The following is a 27,420-nucleotide window of genomic DNA, read 5'->3' as shown; positions in this document are numbered from 1 at the left end:
TTAACTTTTTCTTTTTTTAATTTTTTTTTTATATTTATTTATTTTTGAGAGACAGAGACATAGCACAAGTCGGGGAGGGGCAGAGAGAGAAGGAGACACAGAATCTGAAGCAGGCCCCAAGCTCCAAGCCATCAGCACAGAACCCGATGCCAGGGATCAAACCCACAAACTGTGAGATAATGACCTGAGCCGAAGTCGGATGCTTAACTGACTGAGCCACCCACGTGCCCCAACTTTTTTCTTTTTACATCTTATTTCTCACCAGGGTCTTTTCTGGTATCTAACTGGGGGATAAAGACCATCAGCCTCACAACTCGTCTTTCATGGTCAACTCAACCAGTTTTAAGGATTCTTCTTTGGTTACAAAAAAATCTGTACCTTAATCCTTACTTAAATTTTTAATTACTCAGACTGTATTAATTAAACTGATAGTAGGAATTATAAAACACTACTCTTTTTTAAAATCAAATTTCCTTCGGGGTGCCTGGGTGGCTCAGTCAGTTGAGCATCCAACTTCGGCTCAGGTCATGATCACGGTTTGTGAGTTCAAGCCCCATGTTGGGCTCTGTGCTGACACCTCGGAGCCTGGAGCCTGGAGCCTGCTATGGATTCTGTGTCTCCCTCTCTCTCTGCCCCACCCCCACTTGTGCTCTTTCTCTCTCAAAAAAAAGGAAATGTAAAAAAAACAATTAAAAAAAATCAAATTTCCCTCAAGTTGGCTATTTCTCATCTTTGTTAACACTTGTACACGACAAACTTATTCACATTATCCTGGATGCCTCACATTCATATCCATCTTTCTGCCTCTGCTTGCACTGTTTCCCTAAACTGGGATCAATGTTCCATATCTTTTGAAGTTTTGTATCATTATGGCTTAACTTAAATACCATTTCTTCTGTGAAGCCTTCACAAAACACTAAAGATCAGGATGATTTCTCTCTCAATCTTTGTACTCTTTAAATTAGTATATATCTTTATCATTTCTAATTACTTTGTATTAACCTCCTAGAAGGAAAGGTTCAATATAGTCAAACGTAGGTTATATACAGTCATGAATAGCTGTGTAAACAATTTAACTTTAAAAAACAGATCATGAAAAACGTTAAAAACAAAATGCATGTTGATGACTCTCCTGGTTTGAGTAAGAGCCGGCCTACAACAGCAAGACGTACACATTAAAAGTGAGGATTTCAGTGTGAGAATACTGTACCTTTAGGCCCTTTCCCTGGTGTCGGTTCTACAGTAGTTTTGCTCCATATAAGTATGACTCCACCTGAGTCACCAGTAAGAACATCTCCGTTTCCCAAGAATGCTAAACACTGCACAAATTTTGGTTTTTCATATTTCTACAATGAAACAATGAGAATTTTCAGTTTTTCCTTTGGCATGATGACTATGTTTACTAAACAATAAAAATTAAAAGTTTTATAATGAAATTTTAACATTCTGATCCTTACCCCAAAAATTCCCTGTTTTCTTGTTAGTGAATTACCACTCCAGGTCCAGAAAAAAATATGAGATTTACCACATGTTATGATGGTATTTGCGTCTGTCGGATGGAATTCCACAGCCAAAACAACTTCATTTGTTGTCTGTGGATAAGAAATAAAGCTTTAGATGAAGTGTATATCCTTATCTCCAGCAAGTACCAATTATAGCTACTGACAATTGAAGACTAGGAAACATTTTGAGATAATGCCTTTTCTATTAAGATCAATTTTCCTGAAAAATTTTAATAGATTTTTAGAATAATGATTTAAATTTGATGTCCTCACACTAGTGTATCATCTTTTATGCTATTTATATATAATAACTCTACATTAGGAAGACATATGAATTAGTTTTAGATTATTTTAATTTCCTGCACATTCAGGGAAAAGTATAATAATAGTAGCAAATCAAGAGCCATGTACATTCTATCTTAAAGACAGATTGCCGGGGCGCCTGGGTGGCGCAGTCGGTTAAGCGTCCGACTTCAGCCAGGTCACGATCTCGCGGTCCGTGAGTTCGAGCCCCGCGTCGGGCTCTGGGCTGATGGCTCAGAGCCTGGAGCCTGTTTCCGATTCTGTGTCTCCCTCTCTCTCTGCCCCTCCCCCGTTCATGCTCTGTCTCTCTCTGTCCCAAAAATAAATAAACGTTGAAAAAAAAAATTAAAAAAAAAAAAAAAAGACAGATTGCCATTCTGATTAAAAAAAAAAGTCTTATCTTTCTTTATACTATTATTATTGACCATTCAAGAAAATATTACTGATTTAGAGATTCGTCATGAGGTTGAAGGCTTAAAAAGTAGACACAGAATAGTCACTACAGATTCCTATAGAAATGAAAAAACAAAAAAGAAAGAATTTTTATGCTCTTTCTAGAAAGGACAAGATTTAAAAGAACTGGAGTGAAAAAGGAAGAAAACAGGCATGAGAGTCACAAAGGAATTACAAATGTAGTGTTTTCACAAAATTACTGAATTGAGGACACTTAAAAAATTGTTTTTAATGTTAATTTTTGAGAGAGAGAACGAGTGAACAAGTGTGGGGGAGGGGCAGAGAGAGAGCGAGCAAGCGAGAGCGAGAGAGAAAGAGGGGGAAACAGAAGATCTGAAGCAGGCTCTGTGCTGACAGCAGAGAGCCTGATGTGGGGCTTGAACCCACAAACCATGAGACCACGATCTGAGCTGAAGTTGGACGCTTAACCAACTAGGCCACCCAGGCGCCCAGAGGTTTTATATATATGTATTTTTTTTTCCTTTTTTTAATGTTTTTACTTAGTTTTTTGAGAGGGAGTGTGAGCAGGGGAGGAGCAGAGAGAGAGAGGGAGACACAGATTCTGAAGTAGGCTCTAGGCTCTGAGCTGTCAGCACAGAGCCCGACACAGGGCTCAAACCCACAAACTGAGATTATGACCTGAGCTGAAGTCAGGCGCTCAACTGACTTAGCCACCCAGGCGCCCCTGCATTTTAATAATTAAACAGCCCTTAGTTTTCACTTGGATAAAATAAAAACTACTTGACAGTTGAATCTCATGCCAAATGGATTAACTGATGGTTATAAAGCTAACTACAAATATTTCCAGTATACAAACCCATAATGCTAGTGGTAAGATATCAAGACATGATTTGAAATAATCTATGAAATTAAATCACTTTGGGTATGAGTGTAGCATAATAGAATATTTTACTTGGATTTTTATTGTTGTATATTTTATACACACACACACACACACACACACACACACACACACACACACACACACAAAGTACACAAATCCTAAGTGCCTAGCTTGATAAATTTTCACAAATCGAACACATCTCTGCATAGAAGAAAAAGAACATTATTACTAACATCGCACAAACACCTTAGATCCCTTTAGAAAAGGGGACACTATCCCCTCCCTCTGTTCAAGCAGCTATGATCCTGATTTGTGGCAGCACAGATTACTTTGCTTTATTTAAATGGAATCACACAGAATATACTCCTTTGTGTCTGGCCCTATTTTATCTACATTACATTCATGAGATTTACTTCATATTGGTGCATATATTGTAATTTTTTCCTCCTCATTACTGTATTGTATTCTTTTATATGTAAAGACCACGTTATTGATTTATCCATCCTCCTACTAACTGGCATTTGGGTAACTTCCTTTTTTTTTGTTTTTTGCTACCATTATTTTTGATTACTTGTCTTTTGGTCAACACATGTATATACTTCTGTTGGATTTATACCAAGGAGTGGAACAGGATGGTAGAGGGTATGCACATGTGTATGTTCAAACTTAGAAGGTAATGCCAAACAGTTTTCCAAAATGGCTGTGTTAATTTCTATGTCCAACATACAGGAGTGTATGCGAGTTCCGGTTAATTTACACCCTCATCAACTTTAGTTTTTTTTGTCCACTCTCATCCCTTCATATTTCCACATACACTTAGCTTGTCAACATCCATGAAAATCATGCTGAGATTTTGACTATGTTGAAAGTACAGATCGGGGCACCTGGGTGGCTCAGTCGGTTAAGGGTCTGACTTCGGCTCAGGTCATGATCTCACAGCTCATGAGTTCGAGCTCCGTGTCGGGCTCTGTGCTGACAGCTCAGAGCCTGGAGCCTGCTTCGGATTCTGTGTTTCCCTCTCTCTCTGCCCCACCCCTGCTTGAGCTGTTTCTCTCTGTCTCTCAAAAAATGACTAAATGTTAAAAAAATGTTAAAATGTTTAAAAAATTAAAAAAAGGGAAAGTACAGATCAGAAATAAATTTTTAAAAAGTACAGATCAATATGCAGAGAAGTAACAATTTGTATATCCACAATTATTGTATATTCTATCCACGATTATTATATATTCCTCCATTTATTTAGGTCTTCCTTAGTTTCTGTCAATAAGGTTTTGAAGTTGCCTTATTGAATTTCAAACGTCTATAAATTAACTAGGTATGTACCAGTTCCCAAATTTTTGTGACTTAACAAAAATAGAGTTTACCTACAGTGGAAGAGAATAAGGTCAACACACAGGGGAAAGAGGAGAGACAAGAGAGTCAGTGATCCGGTCCCTGAATCAAGTCATTCCTGAGATAAAATTCCCCTCTGACTTTTATTAGAGGTTTTCTTTTTCTCCCTAAACATGAATAAATTCTCTTTAAGTTATCTTTAGTTGTTTTTCAGTCACGTGCACTGAAAAGAGCTCTAATACAGACATCTGGGACAGACCTTAGGGAACTTCAGTGTGAGAGGCAAGGGGAAAGAGTTTCTAGCTTGCACAAGTAGCTGGAATGTGGTGTTAATCACAGAGAGGCGAAAACTGTTTGGGGTCTAAGGGGGATGACTGGTGCACATTGGGACATGTTGATTTTGACTTGCAGGACAGGACACTCAAATAAATGAGAGAGATCTGGGCTAGAGTTAACTGATCGGGGACACAGTAGACAGTAACTAAGGCCACGAGAGAATACATGATACCAGTGGAGGACACAGGATACAACTCTGAAGAATACCAACATTTAAGGTCTTGGAAAGGAGAACACAGAGTGGCCAGTAGGAGGAAAACCACAAGACATCATCTGATAGCCTTTACTACAAAGGATCAAACGCACACATTTTACTTCGGTATAACATCCTTATGTTTCAATGTTAAATTACTCTAAATTATGGCTGAAAGACAATCTATATCTTCATTTATGGTTTTCAAGGTTTGAGGTTTCTGGACATGTTATATTCTTTTCAATTAAAATCAAATCTACTCTATTTTTTTCAAAAGATTAACTCACACTATTTAAAAGAATCTCTTTTTGGCCAACAAGCTGAAAGCTTTAGCTTATACCAAACAAAACTGCTGAGAGAGAGAGTGCTCAACTAAAAAGGAATGTGATGTTATTTAAGAGTACAGCAAATATGTCATAGGCTTTTTTTAGTCATCCTGTCACTCTGAATCCCTCTGAAAGCCTGTCAGAAGGAGGCCATTTCGACCCATATTTGCAGCATTAACCTTATATTCTTCTCTTACAAGTTATAGCCAGATCCACACAAAGGGATCAACCCTATTCCATAGCAATTATAAATACTATAGCAGTTTATGTAATAATCCCATACATGTATTAAAACCAAAAAACTTATCCTTACATATGCTTTTCGGTTATGTCAGTTATATTCCAAAGGATGAATTTTTCCTTTAGATTTTTAATGCTTTAAAGACTGAATAAATGACAAATTTTGTTAAAGAGAAACCAGATAGTGTAATCAGAGTTAATTTTGAGATTAGACATCCATCTACTTTGGCATTTCAGTAGCACAATATGCCTGAAGTATCACTGAAATTTCGTTGAAGTTGCTTGACTATTTTATCTTAAGAATACTTTGGGGTGCCTGGGTGGCTCAGTCAGTTAAGTATCGACTCCTGGTTTTGGCTCAGGTTCATGATCTCAAGGTTCGTGAGTTCAAGCCCTGCGTTGGGCTCTGTGCTGTCATGGCAGAGCCTGCTTTAGATTCTCTCTCTCCCTCTCTCTCTGCCCCTCCCCTGGTCTTTCTTTCTCTCAAAATAAAGAATACTGGGGTGCCTGGGTGGCTCAGTTGGTTGAGCATCCAACTATTGATTTTGGCTCAGGTCATGATCTCACCGTTTGTGGGATCGAGCCCCACGTCGGGCTCTGCACTGACAACATGGAGCCTACTTGGGATTCTCTCTTACCCTCTCTCTCTGCTCCTCCCCTGCTTGAGCACTCCCTCTCTCTAAATAAATAAACATTAAAGAAAAAAGAATACTTTAAGAACTGATCTCAGAATCTATAGATAACTATCACAGAAAGTATAAATAGGTGTTGTTAAAAAAAAAAAAGAATACTTTAAGAATGGTATTCCTAATACCATAAAATGACGACAAATCAATAAATCTAATGAATATGGCCAACTGGTATGCTCTTGCAACTTAAGGATATGCAGTATACATCCAAGGATCTGAAAAAAAATAATGTATTCTAAAAAATAATACTCAATTAAAATTTATTTTGATTTACCTTTATTTCTGCTCCCTTTGATTTTTTCTGCCAATCCCAAACAGTAAGCATATGCTCATTGGAGTCATCAATAACACATAAATGAACACCTGAATCCTAAAGAAAAGTCATTCAAGGCATTTAAAACTTTTCAGATAAGGGTGACTTTCTAAGAAGAAATACCGTATTATTAAAACTGGCAACATTAATATAATCCCAAACCCTTTAAACTTGAAAAGGATATAAACTTGAAATAAAATGATTATACTATTTACTGACTGTATTTTCTTCAGAAATATAATGAAGATTCTTTTTAAAAATACTTCCTGTTTTTAATCTTGTTTCCAAGGTTAACTTCCACTTACTATATAGTTACTTGTATTATTCAAACAGCAATTTAGCTTTCCATGATATACCTGACTTACATTAACACAGATAAACAGGATAAATAAAACGTAAATAACTTCTTTTCTAGGAGAACTGGCCAGCTTTCATGTCTGTAAATTTTCTAAATAAAATAAGATTTCCATGATTCAAGCTGAAGCAAAAGCATATCTTACTGCTTATTTCAACTGGACCATGCTATACATATATTCCTCTAACAATTTCCTATTACACTGGAATCCTAGTTCAGAATAGAACAAAAGTATAATTAAGTATAACAACCTGTATCCCACTTAAACCAGAGTACTTTAGTACCTAGGTTAAAATGCTGGCCACTGCTAAGCAACAGCTAACAATTCAGAGTTATCACTTTCTATGAACACAGACACAGACACAAAATTGAGCTTGACTTCTTTCCTGCAGCTTGCTTACTTCCTTAAAAATTGTTACTTACTGCTTTTGAAAAATCCAGGCATCCTACTCCACGCTCAAAGGTCCCAAGTCCAATAATTTGCAGAGTGGATAAACTAACTGAATCCCACACTCTGACATGGGGTTGCAGAGGCTGCAAAAACAAGGGGAAAAATACAATAGCAAGACTAACTGGTATTCAGGTGGATGCAAGTAAATACTACCATCACACAGAACTGCATTCCATCTTTCAAAAGCAGTGGGTCTGGATAAACATCTAATATAAAATAGCTACTACATTTAGACATGACCCCAAAGAATCTTGAGCAGATATTTTCTTCTCATACCATGAAAACAAGAAAATAACAACAGTGATAACAGTAGCAGCAAATGATTCAGTATTTACTATGTCATACACTATTCTAAGTACATCGCATGTACTGATTCATTTAATCCCATAAACTATGTACTGTTATAATTACCATTTAACAGATGAGGAAACTTAGATCTGAATAACTTGCCCAAAGTTATACAGCTATTAGAAGGTGGAGTTAGGAGTCTAACCAAGGCAAATTTGCTCTGGATACTCTGCTTTTAACATTACCTTCATTTCTAGGAAAATAATACTTTTTTTCTAGTAAGTGTCCAATACATAGCTAACCAAACAGTTCTTAAATAGAATTTGGAACTGGAAGGGGCCTTAGAAGTCATCCATTATAACCATTCTGACTCCTTTTCTTTAAATAAACTGAAGCCAGAGAATGTCATGGGTATAGTCATACACATGTTAATCAATCATCAATAATATTCATTGCTGATCCTTACAAATAAGAGATTTGTTATATAAGCCAATTTAATAATACTGAATAGGAACTGACATTTTTAAAGTGTTATCAGTTCTAGTCATATATAAAGTCAAGAGGGGGGCGCCTAGGTGGCTCAGTCGGTTGAGGGGCCGACTTCGGCTCAGGTCATGATCTCGCGGTCCGTGGGTTCGAGCCCTGCATCGGGCTCTGTGCTGACAGCTCAGAGCCTAGAGCCTGGAGCCTGTTTCAGATTCTGTGTCTCCCTCTCTCTGACCCTCCCCCATTCATGCTCTGTCTCTCTCTGTCTCAAAAATAAATAAACGTTAAAAAAAAATTAAAAAAAAAAAAATAAAGTCAAGAGGTCCATCAACATAATGAAAATGCGGTACCTTCTAGCAAACAATGATAAGTTATGCTATGTTAGAAAAAAAAATCAACAAGCTTACAAGTCCTCCCAATTTTACAAGTAAATAGTTTCCTTAGGGAGAACACTTATTTTTAGAGAAAAATATTTAAGTAGTATGATTCTGTTTTTTGGAATCTTCTTACATTCTACTATTTTTTCCCTGCTTATACTAGAAATCCCTTAGCTGCCAAATTTTAAAAGAATGAAATAAATGAGCTGCGGTTAAAATTCCTATCAACTCCATTCTAATGACAATGTCACTGATACAGCATGCAGAACCCTATGCCACTCACCCTTCCATCTTTATCCACTCCAGCAATCTGTCCAGTTGCGATCCTAATTTTGTCAGGATGTATAGCAAGGCTAAAAAGCAGTATTAACAACAGTTTTAAATATGGGAAACATTTCAAGTAGCCGAAAGTATGCCATAATATTAACATTTATCAATTTTCAAACATTTTTAATCATTAAAAAAATTCTCATTGTGACCTGTTTTCTTGAGCAAATCAAATAAACATCAATCATCTAGAAGATGTTTTTTCCTAAGTTTTCGGCTGCACTTTTTCTTTCTTTGTTAAACAAATTAATGGAGCCCTAAATTTGAAGAAAACACATATTCACAATTACAGGGTAAGTTAAAATGTCTTCATCTGTTCCAGCTCCTTTCTAGTCCTGCACATAGGCATGCATACTCAAGACGGTTTTATTACGGGGAAGGTGCAGTCGTGCACTGTGCAAACTCTGTGTCAACATCAGCATATTCCCCTTTTGTGACATCATCCGTATGCATCTTATTAACAGCTCTTCTACCATTTCTACTTTTCTACAAAGGAACACAATGAACATCTTCACATAGTACCTCCAACCTTTTAATTAGCTCTTAATGCTGAACCCTTAGGTCAGATTTGGGGCATGAAAATTTTAAGACTGAAAACTGTGTAGCATACATGCCCACATTCCTCATGATCAACATACGAGTGACTAGCAAAGTTTTTTTTTTTTTTTTTTAAGATGTCTTCCTGTCCATATTTAGACTCCTTTCTATATCTTGCAACCAAAGGGTAAGCTTATTAAGAATGTAAATTTTTTGCTCTTGTTATGTACTGCTCATTCCTTTCCAGAATAGTATCAATTAAAATTGTCTTAAGAAAAGATTCCACTACCGCTTCCCCATATTAAAGTGCTTTTTAAAATATATCTACACAATACCCATAATATCCTTAAGATCTGAGCTCTCCAGAAGAAATCATTTCTGAAAAACCCAAATTATAAAGAAATGCAAAAATGACAAAGAAAAACACAAGTATTAAATGATACCAACCATTTCACACAGTCTGTGTGACCCAGGTAGTGTCGCTGAGTTCTCTCCTCATAATTAAACAGTACTACTACTGATGCTATGAAATACACTATTTCTCCGGTAGGAAGAAGGTAAACATTAGCACGGCAGTCCTTTCCTCGGTAACCATATCTTAAACAGGAGTCAAGGTTTTTAATAAATATTATTCTTAAGGTGTAAAGTTTTTCATGGATCCCTAAGGGAATCAGGAAAGTATAAAGAAAACCAGAACGCATCATCAGAACTAAGAAACTCAAGTCTTGCCACTAGCCAGGGTGCAACCCTGAGTTTTTAATGTGCACAAAACTTAGTTCCCTCATTCTGCAAATACATACTGAGTTCCTAACATGTGGCAGGCACAGAGCAGAACATACACTTCTGAACAAAATGAATGGACACCTGTGTCCCTGGAGCTTAGCTCTGGCAACGATGACAAAAACAAACACTAAATATATCATTAGAAATTGTGGAGGGGCGCCTGGGTGGCGCAGTCGGTTAAGCGTCCGACTTCAGCCAGGTCACTATCTCGCAGTCTGTGAGTTCGAGCCCCGCGTCAGGCTCTGGGCTGATGGCTCAGAGCCTGGAGTCTGTTTCCGATTCTGTGTCTCCCTCTCTCTCTGCCCCTCCCCCGTTCATGCTCTGTCTCTCGCTGTCCCAAAAATAAATAAACATTGAAAAAAAAATAAAAAATAAAAAAAAAAAAAAAAGAAATTGTGGAAAGACAAGGGAAAAAATAGTGGTCGTTTCCTTAAGTGAGAATACCTATTTTCACAATTAAACTAAACAAGGAACACCTAATTTAAATGGAGAGAAAGTGAAGAGAGGGATCAAAAGAAGGGTGGAGAAAATGACATTTATGCTTGACTGAAATAATGAGTAAGACAGGGGTACTTGGGTGGCTCAGTTGGTTAAGTGTCCAACTCTTGATTTTGGCTCAGATCATGATCTCACGGTTTGTGAGTTCAAGCCCTGCATCGAACTCTGTGCTGATAGCACTGAGCCTGCTTGGGATTCTGTCTCCCTCTCTCTCTGCCCTGCTTGCTATGTCTGTCTGTCTGTCTGTCTCTCAAAATAAGTAAAAATAAACTAAAAGAAAAATGAGTAAGACAGCCAGGCACAGTTTGGTAGTGTTTATTAAAAAGTCGTAGGGGCGCCTGGGTGGCGCAGTCGGTTAAGCGTCCGACTTCAGCCAGGTCACGATCTCGCGGTCCGTGAGTTCGAGCCCCGCGTCAGGCTCTGGGCTGATGGCTCAGAGCCTGGAGCCTGTTTCCAATTCTGTGTCTCCCTCTCTCTCTGCCCCTCCCCCGTTCATGCTCTGTCCCTCTCTGTCCCAAAAATAAATAAACGTTGGAAAAAAAAAAAAAAAAAAAAAATTAAAAAGTCGTAGAGGGCTCACTTCGGCAGCGCATATACTAAAAAGTTGTACAGATGGTGCCTGGGTGGTTCAGTTGGTTAAGCATCCGACTTCAGCTCAGGTCATGATCTCATGGTTCGTGGGTTCAAGTCCTGCGTCAGGCTCTGTGCAGACAGCTCAGAGCCTGGAACCTGCTTCAGATTCTGTGTCTCCCTCTCTCTCTGCCCCTCTCCCATTTGCACTCTGTCTCTCTCTCTCAAAAATAAACAAACATTAAAAAAAAAAAAAGTTGTACAGAATTACAGGATTGGTGAGTTTTCCAAAGCTAATTTGTGTGGAAAGGAGGGAATGAATCAAAGGGCAGGGGAAGTGGGTACAGAATGGAGGCAAAAAGTTGAGTTCAAACTACTGACTCCATTCTGCTTCGTGGACTTTCTCAAAGGTTCCGAGAGAAAAATTTCTAAGGGAAATTAAGAGAGCTCTTTTATATAGTCATTTTTTACCAAGTCTGGCTGACAGGTTAATTCTGGAATTAGAATCACCTTGTTAATTTGATGTCTTTATATAAAATAATTTACATTATTTCACAGGTTACAAAATGCTTAACTGATGTTTTCTTATTTAATTCTTACAAAAGCTCAGTGAAGTAGGAGTTATTAACTTGTAAGTGAAGTAAGGTTCACTGGGGCTGGTGGGGCTGATTCTTCTAATTCCATTCCAATGTCTTCTCTACCACATCGCAAATACCTACCATGATGTTCGTAGAACACTGTTTGCCCTATCCAAAATTATTATAATTTGGGTGGTTTTAAGTTGCTATTGGCAAAATACACGTAATATGTGGAGGATGAGAGGTAACAATTTTTTACTTTCTCAAGTGGTTGCTATCCTCATCACACTTTTCTTGTATAAAGAGAATTTTTTTAATAGTTTAATTATTCGAGAGAGCAGGTGTGTGTGCCTGTGAACACGAGCGGAGGAGCTGCAGGGAGAGAGTGAGAACCCAAGCAGATGCTGCGCTGTCAGCGCAGAGCCTGATGCAGGGTTAATCTCACGAATGATGAGATCAACACCTGAGCTGAAATCAAGAGTTGAACACTCAATCAAGTAAGTCACTGGGGCCCCCGTCGTACAACAACAATTTTGACAGAGGTTAGGTAAACTAATTTTTCTTAAACTGAAGACAAAGTGAACACATTTGCTGTCACAGTAGAGGATACACCCACTCCAGTTTCAGCTTCTCAGGAGGCAGTTCTGTTCTGATGTCGTCATAGTTTTCAACATCAGAAGGAATGAACATTGTAATTGGCCGACCTCGCATAAACATTTTAACATATTCTCCTTCTGTTGAAACATAAGACAAAAAAAATAAGTCAGTTTTGTGAATAACCAGAGAAAAGTGGACTTTTAAGGTGATATAGTAAGAGCAAGACAAAAATAGCTAGTACAGAGTTTTATTCTTATACGTAATCATTTTTATATAAAGACTTTGTCTAAAACATTGTAGGGAAAAAATACCGGTCGTTTCCTTAAGTGAGAATACCTATTTTCACAATTAAACTAAACAAGGAGGTCAGGAAGGTTGAGGTAGAAAAATGCAAAAAAAAAAAAAAAAAAAATTATGATGGAAGTTTTTCTGACAGTTGAAAAGAAGAAAAAGATTATCAGGGCAGATGACAACCGTATCTACCACACTACCTGATCAACCTACTGATGTTTAATGACATACAAAAAACATGGCCTGAGAATATACCATAATGAGAGGAGTCACACAGCCTCCCAAGTCAGGATACAGAGAGAAGACAAGAGCTCTGCTATTCACAGTGAGTACAGCTGGAAAGAAGACCAACTTTCCTCACTGCAGGACTGTGCCTACAATCAGGGCTGGGCCTAAACAATTAAATTCAATTACAATATGCTAACATTTTTAAATTCAATTACAATATGCTAACATTTTTAAAAGACAGTGCTACGAAACAGTTTTCTAATTAGCAGTATAGGTTCTAAAACATCTTTACATAGACCAAATAGTTGTTTATAAGATCTGCAACAATCTAAAACTAAAAATGTTAGACACGTCTAGAATCAAATCATATTTGTTGCGATCTTTTACAAAAGGAAACAAAACTTCACTAAACAGATGAGTTTGTTCCTTAAAAACAATGAACACCCCTCCTTGGCCCAGCATTCCAATGACCTACATCTAGGTAAGTTTAATAAATGTTGACAATGATTGTGAAATGGCTACAAGAGAACCTGAATGGGAAGATGAAAGTAAGGGATTCAGTATAAAAGCCTAGGAAATGTCTAGCACCTACCAACTTGTTTGGCTTGCTATGAAAAAACAGCATTAGAAACAGACTGCACATGTGGTCATCAACCTGAGGCTGATACAACTCTAGGACCTCTAATAATGACCTAAGCTACTAAGTAGAAGAGTACATAATAATTCAATAGTTTATATGATGCAAACCATGGAAGAAGGAAAGATAAATTACTTGATGAACGTCTGCAAGTATTTCTTCAGAGTCAGATTAAACAACTATGTTATGGGTGAGAAGTTCAAGTTATTTTTATTATTATTACTCACTTGTGCTTGGCCTCATGGATTGATCTAAGAACAGGCTAAGACCTCCCACGCCACAGTTTTCACACCACATGATGTAGGTCTTTATTACTTCTGAATCTAAGAGTGGGCTCTGCTTCCTGATGATTTTTAGCACAGCTGGACTCTGATAAGAACTAAATGATTACCAGCTGCAACTATTTCTCTTCTGCAATCGTATTTATCTGTGTCTCCTTGTCCTTTTTTGTATAGTTTATTTTCTTATAGGTATCAATTCGTTATATAATTTTCCCTCAAAGTTTTTTTTTTTTTTTTTTTTTTTTAAAGAATACAAATTCTTAGAGGTAGATATCCTGTTCCTTGGAATTTCCCCTAGGATCTTTGATCAGGGGTGTATATCATAAATGCTTTCTGAATGAAAAAACAAAACAATTAGTAGATGCTTCTATCACCACCTAGAAGAGATCCCATGCCCAGGGAAGGGAATGGGTTAGGGATAATAGTATCAAAGAAAATAAAAGCTCTCTTTTGCGAAGAGAGAAAGCTAAGAACACCATATTGATTCTTCTGTCAGTTATTATTTATCAATTATTCCTTTAGCAGCACAAACAACTAAGTAAAAGCAAAGGAACTATCTAGTGCTTGTCAACTTTTCTAATATAAAAATGGCAATACACGTCAGGATGAAAGTGCTTTCCCTTTCTGGAAATTGGCAGTATATATGTTGGAGGCCAAGTATGTCATCTAGGAACCATAAACAATTCCTGAGACTGAGGGACACAATACATTATAGTGGAAAGAACATGAGCTCTGGAAAAAGACTGACTGAGATCTGTGTTCCAGCTTTACCACTTCCTAGTTGCGTGACTTCGGCCTCATTTTCTTTCCTTTTTTTTTTATTTTTTTATTTTTTTTTTATTTTTTTTTTTCAACGTTTATTTATTTTTGGGACAGAGAGAGACAGAGCATGAATGGGGGAGGGGCGGAGAGAGAGGGAGACACAGAATCGGAAACAGGCTCCAGGCTCTGAGCCAACAGCCCAGAGCCTGACGCGGGGCTCGAACTCACGGACCGCGAGATCGTGACCTGGCTGAAGTCGGACGCTTAACCGACTGCGCCACCCAGGCGCCCCTCCTTTTTCTTTTTTAAAGTTTTTTTTTTCTTAACGTTTATTTATTATTGAGAGACAGAGAGAGACAGAGCATAAGCATGGGAGGGGCAGAGAGAGGAGGAGACACAGAATCTGAAGCAGGCTCTAGGCTCTGAGCTGTCAGCACAGAGCCCAAAGCGGGACTCGAACTTACGGACCGTGAGATCATGACCTGAGCAAAGTCGGACACTTAACTAACTGAGCCACCCAGGTGCCCCTGGCCTCATTTTCTTATTATATAAAATGATACTATGATTTACCACCTGTGATTATGATCAATTAAATAAGACTTCACACTGTAAAGGATAATATGAGGTCCTCAACAAATATTTATTCCCTTCCCTTTGAGAAGGATTTGAGACCATTCTGAATACTGTCTAGGAACTGCTTATATGATTTAACACACTGGAAAATCTCTTCATAAGCCTTTTTTTTTTTTTTTAATTTTTTTTTCAACGTTTTTTATTTTATTTTTGGGACAGAGGGAGACACAGCATGAACAGGGGAGGGGCAGAGAGAGAGGGAGACACAGAATCAGAAGCAGGCTCCAGGCTCCGAGCCATCAGCCCAGAGCCTGACGCGGGGCTCGAACTCACGGACAGCGAGATCGTGACCTGGCTGAAGTCGGACGCTTAACCGACTGCGCCACCCAGGCGCCCCTCTTCATAAGCCTTAAAATGACTGTCCACAGAATAGTGTGTATAGGCAAATAAGCTAGAATTCTGATTCTATCATGTACCTTTTTGTAATGTTTATTTTGAGAGAGAGAGAGAGAGAGAGAGAGAGAGAGAGAGAGAGAGAGAGAGAGAATGAACGAATATGAGCAGGGGAGGGGCAAAGAAGAGAGGGTGAGAGAATCTCAAGCAGACTCCACACTCAGTGCAGAGTCCAATGTGGGGTTCGAACTCACGACCTCAAGATCATGACCTGAGCTGAAATCTAGAGTCAGATGCTTAAATGAGTCACTCAGATGCCCCTGCTACTGGAACATTTTAACTTACATATGTGTTATACATTATGTTTCTATTGGATGGTACTTTTCAGACAGTAGTAAGGTCCTCAGGTTGGTCCACAGAAGTCCAAGTACCTGAGAATACAGCTTACTTATAATCCAAATAATAGAAGCTTGAGCTCTGGATCCCAAGAGTAGGAAATCAGAGACTACAAAAGAAGAGGAAGATGTTTCTGCTCTACTATCTTTGGGAAGAGTGAATGCTAGGCAGAAATTTGAAACACTGGATGTTAACACTTCCTTTCTTTGTCCTTCTCACTGCTGGCACTTCCCCTTCTGTCTGCTTAAGTCTTGTTAATTTAATCTTCTACTTTAGCATCTCCCCTAGGCTAGCCTATCCTGCAGCTGTCCTATCTTGCAAAGTGCTCCAAATTGCAAAATGATCTTAATCCAAACTTTTTGGGATAGTTATCTAAGGTGTTCTGAAAAAGCAGTATTGCTGAAATGATTCATACAGATACAAATAACTGGTTATTAAAGTTACTTATATATTTAAGTAAACCCTACCACCAACATGGGGCTTGAACTCAAGACCTCAAGATCAAAAGAGTTGCATGCTCTACCAAATGAGCTAGCCAGGTGCCCCAAAGTTACTCATTTATTTAAAACATACTTATTAAAATTTATTAACCTTTCATTGACTAATAGTAAAAGGCAAAAGTGAACAAGGAAGTTAGTAGTGGCATACTCTGCTCCTCGATCAGTTCCCCTAAGTGCTTTTTTTTCCTACAGCTTGCTCTCTTTTTGGACTTAGAGATTAAAAAAAAAACAACACAAAGGCTTTCAAAGGCAACAGAAGAGCTTCGGGCTTTGGACAATGACTGTACTTATTTGTTTTGTTTTGTTTTTTTTAATTTTTTTAATGTTTATTTATCTTTGAGACAGAGAGAGACAGAGCATGAACAGGGGAGGGGCAGAGAGAGAGGGAGACACAGAATCTGAAACAGGCTCCAGGCTCTGAGCTGTCAGCCCAGAGCCCGACGCAGGGCTCGAACTCACGGACTGTGCGATCATGACCTGAGCCGAAGTCGGACGCTTAACTGACCAAGCCACCCAGGCGCCCCTGTACTTATTTGTATAATGAGTACTGCCTACAGAAAGCCTCTGAACATCTAGAATGCTTACAGTTTAACACATCTTTCTCCCCAAAGTTTCCATTTTAGAAATCCACTTTTATTTGTATTTTATTATTTTTTTAATAGTTTACTTATTTAGAGAGAGAGAGAGAGAGACAGAGCATGAGCTGAGGAGGGGCATAGAGAGAGGGAGGAAGAGAATCCCAAGCAGGCTCTGAGCTGTCAGTGCAGAGCCCAACATGGGGCTCAAACTCATGAACCGTGAGATCATGACCTGAGCTGAAATCAAAAGTCAGATGCTCAACTGATTGAGCCACCCAGGCACCCCTCACCTTTATTTGTATTTTACTATCTTTTTTTTTTTTTTTAAATTATTTTTTTCAACGTTTATTTATTTTTGGGACAGAGAGAGAGCATGAACGGGGGAGGGGCAGAGAGAGAGGGAGACACAGAATCGGAAACAGGCTCCAGGCTCTGAGCCATCAGCCCAGAGCCTGACGCGGGGCTCGAACTCATGGACCGCGAGATCGTGACCTGGCTGAAGTCGGACGCTTAACCGACTGCGCCACCCAGGCGCCCCTGTATTTTACTATCTTTAGAACCAAAGAGCCCCCCCCACTAACCCAAATCTGGAATTTGAAATTCATATTTAACTATAATGTAGGAGAGTGTGATGCTATCTAATTCCAGCAAACAGAAAATTGGAAAATCTTTACTTAGTTTGAGCTTTTTCTGTAGAACAGATGTATTCCCCAAAACCATAAAGCTCCAGAACAGGTGGGTAAACAAGAGGCTAGAAATACTGACTATACTTTTATAGTAGAAAGTGACAAAGAGCATTTTGGGTAGGCTAAAATCTTTCCTTAAAAAGTATTTATTCTCTAGAGATATCAAGTCCTAGTTAATTATTCAGTTACACTATAGTAAAAACTTAATATTTTAAAATTCCAATGAAACAGTGTGATCTTTAAAACTCTTTGGACTTTGAATAGGGAACTTGATTTGTACAATAAAGTCTAAACCTTTTCAAAGGTTTAGCTGTCAAAATAGATAAAATTAGATTCCTGAATAAAAAAGGGGGGTGTGGATTTAGAAGGATATAATGTAACCCTCCTATTTCGCAGATTTAAAAATTCTTAGTTGGGGTGCTTGCCAAGTATTATGTATTACTGTATTATGTGTTATGTTTTACTTGCTAGGACAAGGACTCAGATTTGAAAAATGTGACCAAGTAGTAAAATGTTACCTTAATTTTCTTTGTTCAGACTTACTGGCTAGTAAATTTTATGGAATTCTTTTTTTTTTTTTTTTAGTTTTTAACGTTTATTTATTTTTGAGACAGAGAGAGACAGAGCATGAATGGGGGAGGGTCAGAGAGAGAGGGAGACACAGAATCTGAAACAGGCCCCGGGCTCTGAGCTGTCAGCACAGAGCCCGACGCGGGGCTCGAACTCAGACTGTGAGATCATGACCCGAGCTGAAGTCGGATGCTCACCCGACTGAGCCACCCAGGCGCCCCTGGAATTTTTTTTTTTTTTTTTTAATTTTTTTTTTTTTTCAACGTTTATTTATTTTTGCGACAGAGAGAGACAGAGCATGAACGGGGGAGGGGCAGAGAGAGAGGGAGACACAGAATCAGAAACAGGCTCCAGGCTCTGAGCCATCAGCCCAGAGCCTGACGCGGGGCTCGAACTCACGGACCGCGAGATCGTGACCTGGCTGAAGTCGGACGCTTAACCGACTGCGCCACCCAGGCGCCCCTGCGCCCCTGGAATTTTTAATGACATGGAGGTAGCAAGGTGAAGTGAGAGTGCACAATGAAAATATAGAAGAAGTGAACCCAGCCTTTTAGGAGCTTACAACAGAGACATAACCAAGTCTTATTTAACTGTGAATCAACTCATATACTAATTACAGTAATAAGCCCACTTGTAGTTATTAGTTTCTTGAATCTAAACCTCCTTTAATCAGATTTCTCTTTGATATTTTGTTTCCAACTGTGATTGTCATTAAAATCACTTCAAGATAATCAGATATGGGTGTTTGCTTAAGCATTTTGGATCATTTTTCACTATCTGAAAAAGGCATTCTTTGGCAAAAGATGGGAAAGAAGTCTAGTTCAACAATATAGGACACATAAAACTTCTAAAAGACTTGTTGCTGTATTGCTGAAAACTTTTTTTTTAATGTTTATTTTTGAGAGTGCACCAGCGAGCACGTGTGGGGGGGGGGGGGTGGGCAGATGATCTGAAGCCGGCTCTGTGCTGAAAGCAGAGAGACTGATGCGGGGCTCGATCTCACAAACCGTGAGAGTTGGGCACTTAACGGACTAAGCCACCAAGACACCCTGAAAGCTTTTCTGAACTAAGCAAAATAGGACTGTATTTTAAAAAACTCCCTCAAATCTCTCATTTATATCCTTAGGAAGTTATTTTAAGCATGAAATTAAGGTTTTTTTCATTTTATCTGTACCAAGTTAGAATTTTTTTAAAAATAAGAAATTCAGAAAAAATAAGATATTCAAAAGAGAAACTTCAGATATCAAAACATTTACCCCTCTAACTCCTTTTCAATTAACCATAGCAGGAAGCGAACCAGGAGGCCCCAAGGAAACAATAAAAACCTGTATATGAAATTCTACTTAAACAGAATTAAGGAGAGGTTTCAACTTTACCCTTAATGTTCTATTTCTTTAAAAAACAACCTGAGCTGGGGCACCTGGGGAGCTCAGTTGGTTAAGTAACAGACTCCTGATTTCAGCTCAAGTCATGATCTCCTGGCTGTCAGGCTCTGCACTGTCAGCAAGGAGCCTGCTTGGGATTCTCCAGGTGACCCTACCTTGCTAGTGTGTGTGCTCTCTCTCTCTCAAAATAAACAAATATTGAAGCAAACAAACAAATAAATAATACCTGAATCAAAGCAAAATAAAGATTTAAGAAATCTGAGTCCTTTGTATATGGAGGCTTGCTATAGTATTTGTATGTATTTTTAGAAAGATTAAAATATTTCACCATCTTAAAAAAGTTTTAAAAGCTTTATTAAAGGAAATAGTCAACAGAATATTTCTGGTAAAACTGTTCTGTGGAGAACCAATTAGAAGTACAGTTCAGGAACATGGCATGTGATTTGCTACGATTCTTCCTGCAATCTCAGTATGTGTCACTGATAAATTATATCTCTTGCTTGCTAAGCCTAATCACAAGTTTCAGAATTCTTTTCAAAGTGCTTCAGGAAAACAGTAACAAGTGAGAGAGTAAGAAACACATATAGAGCTTAACTGCCATTTCTTGACAGAATGGATTTCTAACCATGCTATCTCAGTTCACCGACATGCTTGAAGAATGGAGACTTTTCTGGTTAACCGCATTTTCTAGTCTAGACTTTTATTTATTTATTCATTCATTCATTCATTCATTTATTTATTTATTTATTTATTCTAACATTATTTATCTTTGAGAGAGAGACAGTGGGGGTGGGGAAGGGGGAGGAACAGACAGAGAGCAAGACACAGAATCCAAAGCAGGCTCCAGGCTCTGAGCTATCACCACAGAGCCTGACACTGTGCTTAAACCTAGGAACCATGCATGAGATTGACCTGAGCTGAAGTCGGACACTTAACTGACTGACTGACGCCACCCAGGCGTCCCTAGTTTAGACTCTTTAAAAAGCTTATGCCTGGGGGTTGTGAAAATACAATATGGATGAAAAGTCTTTAACCAGAATAAAATAAATATGCACAAGACTATTATGTTCTGTTACGAAAAGTCTTATTCTCCATTTCCAAAAGTGGCAGGTTGGGATGTTTTTCTCAGCTGAAAATAAGGAAAGAGGATGTCAAGAACAAATATTCTTTTTTTTAATTATTTTTTTTAATGTTTATTTTTGAGAGAGAAAGAGAGAGCATGAGCGGGGAGGGGCAGAGAGAGAGGAAGACACAGAAATCTGAAGCAGGCTCCAGGCTCCGAGCTGTCAGCACAGAGCCCGACGTGGGGCTCGAACTCACAGAGTGTGAGATCATGACCTGAGCCAAAGTCGGTCGCTTAACAGACTGAGCCACCCAGTTCTTAAAAGTTGGGATTGTTTAGGGGCGCCTGGGTGGCTCAGTTGGTTAAGTGTCCGACTTCGGCTCAGGTCATGATCTCGTGGTTTGTGAGTTCGAGCCCCGTGTCAGGCTCTGTGATGACAGCTCGGAGCCTGGAGCTTGATTCAGATTGTCTCCTCTCTCTGTCCCTCCCCAGCTTGTGCTCGGTCTCTATCAAAAAATAAATAAATGTAAGAAAAAAAAAGTTGGGATTGTTTATATTAAAAATAATAACTGGACAGTCTTTAAACATTTTAATCTAGAAGACTGTTAACAACAACATCAAGAAATAAGATCTCTGCTTCACAGGACTCAAGGAATCTTTAACAAAGAAAAGGTTCTCCTGTCTGGTTTCCTTTTAAAATATCAAGAATACCTGGACAAATCTCAGACCTAGGGTTCCAAGTAATGTTTATGCCGCCTACTTAAAATAAGCCAGTATCTAAATTTCAGAAGTGAGTATATTTTTTGGAAATGCAATGTTTGGTTTCCTGCCCTTTGTGCCTATTTACACTGGAACAGACTTAAAGCTAGCACTCTTCTTCCCAAATTCTGGAATTGCAAAGTTTTGGATACTACCTTAACAAGGATAAATTCTATCTGTGGCTCAACTAAGGGCTTTTGGCTTACTGGGTTTGTTTCAAACGGCACACCCTCTCAGCAGGTGACAATACACTCCCTCCCTCTCAGTAGGTAACATAACATAAGACAGTGTCAGCCGAACACTGCTATCCTATATATTCGTATAGATACATTTTAGCTATTCTTTCAGACACAATGCTCAGTTTACACAGGTGTGATAAGGTTTTAGGACAGACCATGCCCAGAACCAACAAGTCAGAAAACAACACATGGCATGAACAAAACCACCTACACTGAAACTCTTTAAAGGGTAGATTGAAAGCAAGTTAGTTAAGGTTGGGGGCGGGGAGCTGTCCTCCATTTTCTGTTGCAAGAAAGAGCTTTAAAAAGTTATTAAAGAAGACTGGCAACATCTAGTCTAAGCCTTACTATATGTGAGGAAACTGAGGTCCAAGACATAGGAAAAATTTATTATCAGATGAATAATGTTTCGCTTCTTTCCATAATTTCCTTTGGCAAATTCCTAACTCACATTCATAATTTCAGTCATTTAGTATATGGATTCTTTAACTTAAAAAAAATTTTTTTTAATATTTATTTTTTAGAGAGAGAGAGACAAGAGTGTGAGTGGGGGTGGGAAGAAGAAAGAGGGGGACACAGAATCCCAGGCAGGCCCCAGGCTCTGGGCTGTCAGTATACAGCTTGACATGAGGCTCAAACCCGTGAACGATGAGATCATGACCTGAGCTGAAGTTGGGTGCTCAACCAACTGAGCCACCCAGGCACCCCAATTCTTTAACCTTTTTTATGGTGCAGGTCATTTCACCCCTAACCAGGACTCATGTTTAATATTCTTGCACTTTTTCTGCTGTAACACTTCCCTTTCTAAGTGAGGTGCCTAATGAAGCTTTTGCTACTTATCTGCTCATTACATATCTCAGTATGTATTACCTCCTGACACGTTATTTTTTTCTTATCATGTAGAATGTAAGTGCCACAGAGCACAGAAACTGTAACTGCTGTATCCCCAAGTGCCTAAAGATAGGATCTGTCAAAATAAGCACTCAATAAATATTTGTTAAATGAGTGAATGTTTAAAATGTGTATCTGGGGGCGCCTGGGTGGCTTGGTCGGTTAAGCGTCCGACTTCGGCTCAGGTCATGATCTCACAGTCCATGGGTTCGAGCCCCGTGTCGGGCTCTGTGCTGACCGCTCAGAGCCTGGAGCCTTTTTCGGATTCTGTGTCTCACTCTCTCTCTGCCCCTCCCCCGTTCATGCTCTGTCTCTCTCTGTCTCAAAAATAAAAAAAAAAAAAAATGTTAAAAAAAAATTAAAAAAAAATAAATAAAATAAAATGTGTATCTGATAAAGAAATGTATCAGAACTATAATAGTTGTTAAAATGACAAGATTACTCCATTTTCCTTCCTTTTCCCAATTTTGTAAATGAGTTTATTATTTTCAGATTATCTGAATAACTGTTTTTGCTACACCAAATTATTGAAGGGTTTTAGATACATATTTCAAAATGACTTTTAAAGTAGTTTTCATCTGCAGTCATTTTTAGACAGATAACTAGCAAGAAATAGTTACTTTTCAATTCTCTAAGATATTGTAATAACTGTTCTCCCATCTAAACACCCCTGTATCAGGACCCTACTGCATCGATTTGGTAGTTAAGCAAGAATGAATCTAAGCTTAGAGCAGTGAGGCAGCACTATGAAAGGAAGTTAAGAGTGTGATCTGGTGACTGGTAAGTTCCCTTTTCCTCAATTAAGCAGATATCTCCCCAGTAAGTGGATCTGAGTCATTCAAGTTCTCAACATGATCAGACTTAACTATGTGCTAATTCTAAACAGCATTAAGTTATGTGGTATCCTGGCCTTATGAAGACTTAATTCACTTCAAATAGATTTGGACTCCAGTCCCCCAAAATAATTTCCATCCAAGTAATTGGAGTTTCCCTAGAAAACAGTGGTAGAAAAAATATTCATCACTTCTGCCCCAGTCACTCATTTATTTAACAATATTTATGGAGCTCCAGGCACTAGGCTAGTCACTGAGAATCTCTAAATAATTTATAAAAGGTGTTTATAGCCCCCTAAGTTAGCTCAAAAGACTTTCTCATCAATAACTTACTGAATGAATGGCACTGTATTAGAACCTATCTGCTACACCTAACAACGAATAACCCTATAGGAAAACTTAGTCACAGTCTAACTTGATGTGCTAAGTCTGTGGAGCAGAATCCAACAGAACTAGTGAGAAAAGTGACTTACATTTCAGGGATTTGAGTGAATGACTGAATAAGAGCCTCTTTTTGGTGGTATAACCTATCCTACCTCCCACACCTAGCCTCAGACTATCCTGGGTACATCCCGTTCCATTCCATCTCCTACTCCTTTCAACTACAGTTCTCTTCCTTCTGCCTGAGTGCTGATCGAAATATGCAGTTTAATAGCTCTTCTCGTACTCTACTATGGCTGAAGGACACAGGTCTTTCAGGTCCAGCTTTTCTCTGCTACCACTCACCTAATGTACCAAATGTAAATAGTCTTCTTCCCAAATCAAAGCAGATGGCTTGGAGCAAGTCACACTTGTCATTGTCAAAACATAGCTAAAGAAATTAATAAATCACATTTTTAAAAGATTGTCCAAAAATGATAGGTATTTTGGATTAATACCTAAAGTACAAGAAAATGTGCTGTAAAATATGCCATGCAAAATGAATGCAAACTTTAAAAATATACCTAGAGCTTATATCAAATGAAGATCATCTATTTAATGGTTATCTTTTCATCTCACTACACATATTTATTTAAGTGCAAGATTTAAACTGTCAGACTCATATATATATATATATATATATAACTGAAATTTACCTGGTACTACGTGCCAGATACTACACTTTACCTTTAATGTTTGTATGAACTCTTTGAAGGTTTATTATGGTCTCAACAAGAAGAAAACAAAGACTTAAGAAGGCAAAAAAATGTGCTCAAGGTCACACGTGAAACCAGTCTCTGGACTACAAAATACACGTTTTAACATTGATACTACATTGCTAGCTACGCATCTCTACAAGTAAATTGTCTTACAGAAACTGAATTCCAAACCTTTTATTCTTTTCCACACCTCTCCTTCTTCTCCTCCTCCTCAAATGTTCATTTTAGTAGATACCCCTTACCTAGTTGCTCAAGCTAGCCTTCATAGATTCCCATTGTTCCTTACCTCCTATACCCTACCTATCTTACCTCTTAAACCATCTAGATTCCATCTACTTCTTTCTATAGGCTCTGTCTCAATCACAGTCAGGCCTCAACTACCTCACAGGCTGCAGCACAAAAGTTTTCTATGAAGGGACACTCCAGTGATAGAATCTATATCCAGACAAAATATAACTGATTGAAGTGGAAAAGTAATAGACTCAAATTCCAAAAATAAGGCTAAATGCAAGAAACGCTTGACATTAATAAATTCCAACATCTGGGACAATCTTTTTGAGCTAAAATTCTTGTAACAGAATTTATTTTTCTATCTCCTTTTCTAGCTTTTCATTCCATCCTTCTTCCTAGACACTGGCTAAAACCCTGCTTAGTGATGCTTCTGTGGCAAAATCCTTCCCTTCCCTCTTAAGTATATTTATTTGCCTGCTTACCTGAATGGCTTTGAAAATTGTCACCAACACAAACCAATCACCTATATACTAATCTTATGTTCTTTTTTCCTTCCAAAGAACATTCTACAACGTAAGAAAATGGCAGGCAGCTCTAGGAGGATTGTATAAAATCTGAGCTTTTTAGCAAAACATTGTAATGATAGCGCCTTTTTACAGTTACAATGTTTTCTGTTTTTAAAGCACTTTCATATACATTATTTCATTCTTCAGCAGTCATGTTAAGTAAGCCTTATAGGTATTATCTTCAGATCAGAAAACTACACAGAGACATTGTCATTTTGTCTAGATCACAAGGCTATTATGCAGAAGAGCCAAGACCAAATTCTTAAGAGAGACTCTCCACTCACAGCTCTTTCCACTAGTTATCACTACCTCTATTTTTAAAAAAATGTTTGATATATAGTAAGAATTGTCTTTATACATTAAATTTCATTTTTTTCCTTAAAGTATTTCAACCATTACTTAAGCTATACTTATTTCTAAAGAGGAAGAAAGTATGACCTAACATAGAATAATGACAGCAAAAATCAACTTCATTTAGACTTTCTATGCAAAAACAAATGATCCAAAGAAGATTACAAATAAACATTTCTTTTCTGATTAAAATCAAAAACAGGAAAAATCCATAGCAATCAAGTTAATCTCTAACAAAAATTTTAACCACCTTGTATCTGGTTAATGCAATAGCCCAGAAAATAAAGATAACTATGACACATAGAAATGAGCTGTAAAAAGCATGCACAGAAAGAACATGCTTTCATTTAGAACAGCATGCTTCAATTAAATTTGCAGGCAATCTAAGGAGAATGTAAAACTGATGTAACAGAACTTACCTACCTTGCAATTAAATTGAATACACATTTACGGAAAGTCTGCTCTCCTTTTTTGGTCAGAACAAGCCAACAACAGCAAGTAGCCAGAAATTACAATTAATATAAAAGAAAAATTCAAGAGGAAATGGATTTGCTAGACTCATTATATATTCAGTCTTAGCTTCAAGAAATGAGTGAGTATTTGCAATGAGGCTGGCAAGACAGGAAACTGAGTTAAAATTGATCAATCTTTTAAATGGCTTTTCTAAGTACAACTTTTTTTTTTTTTTAAAAAGGGGAAAATTCTCTTTAGTATTTTATGCCTCTTTGTAATGATGTGTTTATTTCTACTGTTGACCTTGAATCTTCAGAGCTCCCAGAAATAAGATGGATTTTTGGAAAAGCAGTTGGATTCACTAGTCCCAATTACGTACTTCTGTCATTAAGAGGAAAGTCAGAGAGTATAAATAATGAAAAGCCAAATAAGAGATCCAGGAAGAAATTAACTTAGGAGGCGACCAACTGTGTAGCTTATTCTTACCTTGGTTGCTTTTTTCACGGGTTGACATTTTTGCTGGTTGAGACAAAAATGACATATCTTACAATAAAAACTGGGCATTTTCTTAAATGACTATAATAAACGTACTTCTCTTTGATTATTATGAGCTGATAAGGTACACTGAATGAAAATAAGTCAATACTCTTAATAATTGCAAAAACTTAACTGGTGTAGAAAAGCAAGAGAAATACTTTCTTTGAAAAGGATTTTTAATTTACCTTGGTTGATGATGACATCTTTATGCCTACAAAAAAAGAAGACAATCAAAGGACATTTATGTTATAATTTTACTTGGCTTACCATTAGAATCACCTAAAGAAATTGTTAAAAGTTTCAATGCTTAGGCCACACCCAAGATAAATCTTTAGAAATGAAATTCGGACAACATTATTTTAACAAGTCTGTCATTGGTCTCAACTATTAATATATACACTGTTTTACAAGACAATGAATGTTCCATAAGATCATCTAGACAGTGAAAGTATAGAAAGAACTTCAAAAAATATTCAAATCTTAGGGGATTAGAGAGATTAATTATTTGAGTAGGGAACGCAAACAGGAAGATATAGCTGTCTTTCTTTTTTGGAAACACTTAAAAGAAAAAAATACACTTAGAGGAAAAAAAGATACACATTATAATATAGATTTTTAAAATATGATCCCAAAACAGACATATTTTTGGACATGCGAGCATGACAGTCACATAATTAATTTTCAGATAACTGAGAAAGTA

The 27,420-nt window shown here is 37.8% G+C and overlaps 1 protein-coding gene across 9 annotated transcripts in view; it reads right to left on the bottom strand.

Annotated features, from left to right (window-relative positions):
• The window catches only part of EML4 (EMAP like 4), a 164,850-nt gene that overhangs the window by 42,346 nt on the left and 95,084 nt on the right, over window positions 1-27,420 (bottom strand). For 6 of the 9 annotated variants that reach the window (XM_086700464.1, XM_086700466.1, XM_086700467.1 and 3 more), the window contains 9 exons: window positions 26,906-26,931; window positions 26,670-26,702; window positions 12,392-12,515; window positions 9,800-9,949; window positions 8,772-8,841; window positions 7,310-7,420; window positions 6,493-6,588; window positions 1,458-1,592; window positions 1,211-1,346 (listed from right to left, as the gene is read on the bottom strand). In XM_086700464.1, coding sequence (XP_086556590.1) covers window positions 1,211-1,346; window positions 1,458-1,592; window positions 6,493-6,588; window positions 7,310-7,420; window positions 8,772-8,841; window positions 9,800-9,949; window positions 12,392-12,515; window positions 26,670-26,702; window positions 26,906-26,931 — 881 coding nt within the window. The remainder of the gene's footprint in view (window positions 1-1,210; window positions 1,347-1,457; window positions 1,593-6,492; window positions 6,589-7,309; window positions 7,421-8,771; window positions 8,842-9,799; window positions 9,950-12,391; window positions 12,516-26,669; window positions 26,703-26,905; window positions 26,932-27,420) is intronic. The other 3 variants (XM_086700468.1, XM_086700463.1, XM_086700465.1) reach the window with 1 other exon arrangement.

Source organism: Puma concolor, chromosome A3, assembly GCF_028749965.1.
Source record: "Puma concolor isolate L17-30 chromosome A3, mPumCon1.1.hap2, whole genome shotgun sequence".
Classification (NCBI taxonomy): domain Eukaryota; kingdom Metazoa; phylum Chordata; class Mammalia; order Carnivora; family Felidae; genus Puma; species Puma concolor.
This window is presented reverse-complemented; position numbering and strand designations above follow the sequence as displayed.